Here is a 7,885-nt window from a genome sequence, read left to right on the forward strand (position 1 = left end):
ATTAATTTACATACACGACGAAGTTTAACTAGTTTTCTTTATTTATTTAAAACTTCAAATAATGTTATTTCAATAAAAAAATTTAACTCAATGCTAATTTTTTATAATCAAACCTATATTTTATCGTGAATCGTGAAATCCACTAGGTAGCCTACAAATTATACATACATACATAAATAACTTCGTTTTCAATTTGTTAAATAAAATTCAGAAACTTTATATGGAAACGAATTTATTTTAGAAGTAGAAACTTGAAAATCGAATTATAATTAAAATTTTGTTAACGGGGGCTGAGCGTTCTACTGCTCCGCGTTTAACCCTTCTTGGGCCATGGAGAGGTAATGCTCGAAGATCTTGGGATGCTGATTGAGCAGCCTGGAGGCAAATTGCACGATTTGCTCGAATGTGAACTCTGCCTTGGCACGTGGTCCCCAAAGGAAGAATGTCTTGGGATCATCGTAAGCGCTTAGCTGGGAGCGTTCTCGCTTCAAATATTGCTGCTTCACAAACGTTTCCTCGATCTGCTTGCGCACACTGGCGCCAAAGTAGCCATGTTCCTCGTCTGGATGGATGTTGAGCAACTCTAGTATACCGTATAGTTTGGAGTCCTCGATGCGGTTGCCGCGCAGGAAGATGTACATGAGAATGATGTACAGCAGCGTAAACTGTGGGCGTTGAGCCGCGGTTAGCTCATGGATGGAGGCCACCGGCTCCTCCGCAGTGCAGATGAAAGTCTTGGAGGTCGCATCTAGTGGGGTTAGCAATATACCGAATCTTTGGGCCAGCAGTTCAGTGACCAGCGGCAGGCGCTCCTTCAGTTCGTTCTTGTTACCAGCCGCCGCCAGCAAATCCTTGTCCTTTATGGGAATCTTCTGGGCCGTATGATCAAGGATGTAGTTTAGAATGGCGCGAACCTTGGCGTCGACCTCTCGAACGGGTTGTTGAGTTGCCTGCGAGAGGTTGGCATTCTGGCTCCTAGCTGCGCGGGAAGTGCTGGCCATTTCGGGTTAATCTGATAAACAAGCTCCTAGTTTCTTAAATACTTTTGGTTATTTAAAATGCCGCTTACAAAAAATGCATTGAACATATGTTTTTTGCCACAATTAAAAGTGTACAAGCTTGGCGTTGCCAGATCAGCTTTTAAAAACGAGATATCGAACGACGTACTTGTTTTCGGTATTAAAATACCAGATGGGCGCGTAAATTTAAATTTATTCGAAATCATTATTTCGACACTACAAGCCCTTATTGTTGTCTCTTTTCAATCCTTTCCTCTCGTATCATTTTCCGCTTGAGTGTCTGTCATATACACTTTCAAGTGCAATTGCCCACTTATTGGTCTCGTTTAAACGCACAAACTGGGCCAAGAGCGGCTGAAGTAGCTACTTTTGTGGGTTTGTATTGATTGATTTCCTTTTGCTGCCACCCTATTCATCTATTACATTTTGCTCTCAGTATGATTTTTGCGCTGCACCAAATCGTTTGCTAAATAAATATTTGATTTATCGAGCATCTAAATTAAACGCACTCTACATAACAAATGTTATAACTGCCTCAAAAGGTGATGTGTTTTTAATTAAAATGGCCTAACCGACTCGACGTGCAGAAGCAGGAAGCAAACAACTTTCAAAACTAAACGCGAATGACATGCACGGTCAACATTCCCCACGGAGACTCAAAATAAACAGAGACCGAGTCAAGCAAAACGAAATGGAAATGCAGTTTGCGCAGACACACGCACCGGAGTGCACTTCCAGACGCTGCAGAATTACATGGCCAAACATATTTTATTGCCTTGAAATGTGTGTTTTAGGTGGCGGTGGCTGCGGTGAAAACAAGTTACCTGCGTCTGTGCAAAGTGCGCGATCCATAAGTGATAAATGCACAGGCGGAAGGAAGACAAAAGTTGGCTCGTCTGGCGGCTAGCTTTAATTGATTCGCCACTGTTCCGGTTTCAAGAATAGCTGAATATTGGAGTTCATATTGTTAAGACAGCCTTTGTGCCCGCCTGAAATGGATGTCCGTCGGGCTTTGCAAACTATTCTGTTATGGCTGTAATAGCCCCGAAATTTGCATGCCAGCTAGCGAAATGACTCCAGATAAGAAACTCGCAAAAACGCGATTGAGTGAGTCAACAAAAAGTACTGTCAACGCGAAGACTAAGACTTTCTACACACAGGCAAACAGTTTTGCTTTCAAAATGCGCATTGTAATGTTGAAGTTTGTCAACTCCAGCCCTAACTTTTTTATGGCCGACTAATTGTTGCCAGACGGAGTCGGAGAAATGTCTTATTTACTAAAAAGAAAGTCAAGGTCTTAGCTGACGACGTGAGCGGCGAACTTGCTTTGCAGCCGGGCTTTTAGAGGCCATAAAAAATTAGCAAATGACATGGGCATGCCATTTAGAATTTTCGTGATAAACAAAATCCCATGATCAGCCAATAGAGTAACGACAACGGGTTTTTTTTGCTTGCGCAGCGGTGGCAAAAACTATTAATAAATTAATAACAGAATCACAAAAGAAAACAAGAGAGAACGCTATAGTCGATTTTCCCGACTATCTGATACCCGTTACTCAGCTAGTAGAAGTGCGGCTATGTCTCTTGTCTGCATGCCTAATCTCAACTTTTTAGCTTTTATAGTTCCTGAGATCTCAACGTTCATACGGACAGACGGATATGGCTAGATCGATTCGGCTATTGATCCTGATCAAGAATATAAATACTTTATATGGTCCTTCTGCCTGTTACATACTTTTCAATCTAGTATACCCTTTTACTCCACAAGTAACGGGTATAAAAATATGTGTGCACAAAAAAGAAAGCCAATACAGGAATGAGGAATGTGTACAGTTTAATGCTCTATATGATTGAAATTAATCGTTTTTGAGTGAATCGCTTATTGAGATTTATCATGTGGAATATATTAAGGAGGGCAAAGTTCATTTTTGCAAAGTATTATAAATGAAAATAAATTATTACAACTAAAGTGCAGAAGAATTCACCTATTAAATAAAAATGATATTATTATAAATATATCACTATAACTTCATATTCTAAATGTTGTATTTAAAATAAGACATTCAATTAAATGGGCTACGCGCTTTTGGTGACGTTTTCGCTATTAAATATCATTATATTATCATTAATATATTTTTTATAACTTGATATTATAAAAGTTGTAATTAAAAAAAACTATATTGCACCCATAACACCTTATATTTATACATATATATGTTATATATGCTGAAAAATTGTATAGTTGCTGTAAAATCAATATCTTAATTGGTAGATTTAGGACTCCTTCTCTTTATTTTCATATTTTAATTTATTCCTCAGCGAATTGAATGATTTATTTCCCTACAAGTTTGTTCTTACAACCTCTTTCAATTAGCTGATAACCCCGTTTCGGTCGCAATGGAATGGAATCAAGAATATAGCAACGAAAGCCGGCTGTTGTTGCCTCAGTCTGGTTGCGTGCCGTTCTTAAAAGTGGACTGCCTTCAGCGAAGCGGTTTGGCATTCTTCTTCATGCTGCCGCTGGTGGCTCGAGACCGGCACTTCGATTAGATATGATTTGCGTCTCTCTTAGAACGACCAGCTATCCGCTAAATGTCAATGGGGCTTACAATTAAAAACCTGGCTATAACAGAGTGTAGCTGTGATCAACTAAAATTCAGTTATAAAACAAAAGACTTGGACAACAAACTTGTTCGGCTGATGTCGCAGGCTGCTTAATTAAGAGTTCATATTGGTACACCCAGGCCATGGCCCAAAATAAAGCTGCTATTCGACCTTTTACACTTAATAAATTTCGATGCAAACTAGACGCCGGCCCCTGATAATCAAATTAAACGGTTATCAGTTAGTTTGCCAAATGGCTGCAACAATCGTCGCAATTAAAGTCAGACAAATGATCAGTGAATCGACTTCATTTGGGGGCCAAGTTCACTCGTGCATGCCTAATCGCGTATACGCACCGTGTGACGACATCGAACTGCGGGGGTCTAGTACACCAATCGTATAAAAATAACTGAGGTCTAAGCGGATCTACATTTTACGCGTATTCGTAGTGGGAAAATACGGGATTTTTTTGCTCAATGACTGTGGATTTTTCGAATGCATTGGGAACTTGGGCGAAATAGAAATTCGTGTATTTAAGTTACTAATATGCATTTGGTTTTATTTGAATAAAATATCCGCTGCTTAATATTTTTCAAGGCCATTTTATTTTTTCATGTATTGTATTTTTATTTCTTTGCATATTTCTTGGTCTTCAAGTTGATCTTTTTACTGCGTTTTGGTTTCGCCTTCGTTTGTTTTTATTGCTCTCGAGATTCACAATCTCTCGTTCGGTCGGTCATTCTAAAGTGCTTATTAATTCTATAGCCCGTGATTCGATGACTTTGAAGTGGGCCAGCATATAAGTCACAAATGAAACCCACATCCCCATAACGTTTATACAAACATTTAATAATTATTAATTAAATCAAAATGGCCATGCCGTTTTGTAAACAATTAAACGTTAAGTTCAGGTTCAAGTCTGTGGCTGAACATGTTGGCCAATATTAATGGTGTTTCGGCTGACGCTTGAAAATGCCCATCTAATGAGTCATTTTAGGTTCCCAAAATGATTGGGGTAATTCTCCACGCCCGCCGTATGCCCGCCGTATGCCCGCCGTATGCCCGCCGTAGTTTACTCAGTATCCGGCCCGTCTTGAATTAAATTAGGTTTTTCTCGAACACGCGCTCTTGGTGACGTTTTCGCCTTGCAAAGGTCGACCAGCAGCTTTTTGCAACCGTATCACATGAGCCGAAATGTGAATCACATTTTCGGATTTTGTATGCAGTCGACGACTTTGTCGCAAAGGCCTTGAGCTCCGCGCAATTTGCATGAGAGAGTGCCAGAAACAACAATATCCAATAAATTGTTGCATAAATCGTGGCCAGCCTCCTGCGAAAACTTTCACAAGCCATTTGCCGAAAGGCAGAAATTTTTAATAATTATTATTGAGCTTGGTGTCATGTTACACATGCATCAATTTAATGGCCTGCTACGCCGAAAAGCTGCGATTGTCCAAGTCGAACGATCGTGAGAAGATCTGCACTCTGAAGTCATGGTCATGGTCATATGGAGCTGATTGACAAGGCAGTGAGACTTGGTTAATGTTAATTTATTTTTTAATGCTGAGTTTCAAACGTTTGAAGTTCTCTAATAAAAAGAATGTTATAAGTCCTGTGAGAAATTCACCATTTGAAAGATTTAAAGCACTTTAGTTCATTCATGAAATAGTATTTCACCTTATGGTAATTTTAAAAATTTATATTTTTATGTTTCACTTCATATAATTAGATTTTATTTATTAGGCAGTCAACACCTTAATTCTTTTTACTTGTTTTTATGCTAATTTCAATAAATTTTTGTTTAACCATATAGGAATTTGTCCAAAATCCCTCTGTTGCCAACCGAAGGTCAAAAAACAAATTCACTGTCGCTAAGAATTCCCAAAGCAACCTTTTGAGTCACGAGTCGAAAATTCAAAGAAATTCTGTTTGGTCAATTTAAATCTCGATCGAGAGGAATATGCAGCATACATATATGATGTCATGCCTTCAAAATGAAGTTTCGGATATTTTTGAGCTTGAGCCTGGGTCGGTTTTCTGGTTGTTTATCAGCATCTGGGTATCGTTTCGGCAGGCGCTGCGGCCTTTTTGAACGCATTTCATTAGTAGCCATATACATATATATTGGGTTATATGCAGGCTTTGGGCACATAATATGGGTATAGTTGTCTGAGCGGTGTCTGCATTCACAACCGGTGTGGCTGTCTTCGCACCGGCTCGCCTTTTGTTTGTTTTGTGTATATAAAACATATGAAATATACATATATTCCCATATGTATCTCTTCTGTGGCCTCAGCGAGTCTGCATTTAAATGCAGTTTGTGTATATATTATACGCCGCATGTGCATGAACATTGTACATGCGCATGAGCCTGTGGATTTGCTTTACTTTTACTTTCATGTGCAACTGGTTGCAGGCTGCCAAAATGGGGAAGTGGTGTCCGAGTGTGGGCTTCGTTTCTCTCAGTGTGTGCGTTGTTTTTGTCGCAGTCCCCGGCTGCAATGAAAACAGTTTGTAAAGTGATTGTCAATCATTTTTGGTGGCATGTCGCTTAACCGCTTTGACAATAAACGGCAACAGCCGCAGCAACAGCAATAGCACCACAATGGCAGCTGCTACACTTTTTGTTGGGCTTGGGCCACGTTCGTTGGCTACACTGCATTATGTACTTGTATCGACTAAATTAAACTGCTTTAGAGTTTTAACCGAAATTTATATTATTTAATTGTACAGTTCGGGTTAATAGAAAAGACATTTAATTTTTAAGCAGACTAGTTTTAGCTAGAGCACTTGTGAACTAACGGAAAAATAAATCTGATTTGATAAAGGAAATTAACGAAAGACCAATGATATCAATCCGTACACCTTTTAAATAAATAAGTGTGGGCAGCTTAAAAATAACTCCAATATCGCTTATTTATCATTCTCCCCGCCTTGATTTATTTGACTTAAATCATCCAATAATAAACCATAAAATGTAGACCAAACAAAGAAACCCGAAAATTAAGCCAAATATATTGACGTAATATCAAGCATCGGTGCAAAGCAAATTGGTTAAATGCTTTTTGTGAACAAATAAGGAAAAATAAGCCAATTTAAAGCGCACCGACTTTGCTTCTATTTACTCGTTGTCCGTAGCTTTTGAAACAGACCCAAATCGAGATTAACTTGAAAGAGATTTCGTCTGGTTCATGGTTTTAATTTGGCCAACTCTCTTTGACTTTTATCATGAGATTTTTGTGTAACACGAATGAAGACATTACCAGCAAAAAACAAGTGGAAAAACGAACTGTGAAAACTTGGCCCCTCTCATACAACCATGCAATGGCATCCAAAAACTTCATTTTTCGCGTTTTTATATAATGTGGAAATGGCTTTTCGCTAATTTCGAATTTAATTTCGAGTTTCTATGTAGATTGTACTCTTAATTAAGCCAATTATTATTGAACAGCTTTCGCTGCTCTTCGCCTGCTATCGCATTGCATGCGATTGGGTAAAGCAAATCACACAAGTATCAGGTTTACCAGGTCCCATTCCAATGATGGAAGGAAGTCGGGGCTTAGGTTTGTGGCCATTTGGATACCTAATTAACTAACAGTGGAAGTCCCATTGGAAGTTCGTAATGTTAAGTTCATAAATTTTGCACTTTTTTATAGTAATAATAAAAAAAACAGAAAAGCTAAACTTTCATCTCATTTACTGATTTTCAGTTTCAAGAACAGGACCTTTCTTCAATTATTTATTTTCATTTTTGAATGTTCATAATACATCGTGTTCCATTTATAGCAAGCATTAGGAAATTTTCCATTCAAAAGCTGAGTGCATAAAATGAAGTTGCATTATTATTATAATCATTTCATGTTCGCTTGTATTTTATTCTTCGGCAGTAGCCGCTTCTCAGTGACAGTGCGATAAGCCACAGACAAAATATATATAAACAAAGGGAAACAATACAGCTTTGGCTGCATTTGTGCAACACCAAATGCATTTCGGCATTATTCTCTTATGTTTGCACTTTAATGTATGCAACCACAAGAAACTCTGTGCTCACTTAATAATTTTTGACGTCTGCGAACAGAGTTGAGTTGGATTTGATTTTATTTGATTGGATTTGAGTGCTGCGAGTTCTTCAGACACACATTTCCTTTCAATGACGGTTGGCCAACTTGCTGCCAGTGATGTGTGGTGACGGTTTCTGGGCGCGTCTCCAATCCCAAGTGGTGGATTGGTATTTGCATCGATGGCATTTGATGGCGGTGGAT

The 7,885-nt window shown here is 38.7% G+C and overlaps 1 protein-coding gene across 1 annotated transcript; it reads right to left on the reverse strand.

The window, feature by feature from the left end:
- Positions 1-142: 142 nt before the first annotated feature.
- Positions 143-1,179, reverse strand: LOC122621078 (melanoma-associated antigen B16). The gene is made up of 2 exons (XM_043798820.1): positions 1,070-1,179; positions 143-1,012 (listed from the first exon to the last, which is right to left on the reverse strand). Exon 2 carries the CDS (start codon positions 999-1,001, stop codon positions 300-302), a length of 702 nt encoding a protein of 233 aa, XP_043654755.1. The 5' UTR covers positions 1,002-1,012; positions 1,070-1,179; the 3' UTR covers positions 143-299.
- Between the last annotated feature and the right edge of the window lie 6,706 nt (positions 1,180-7,885).

Source organism: Drosophila teissieri, chromosome 3R (assembly GCF_016746235.2).
Source record: "Drosophila teissieri strain GT53w chromosome 3R, Prin_Dtei_1.1, whole genome shotgun sequence".
NCBI lineage: Eukaryota > Metazoa > Arthropoda > Insecta > Diptera > Drosophilidae > Drosophila > Drosophila teissieri.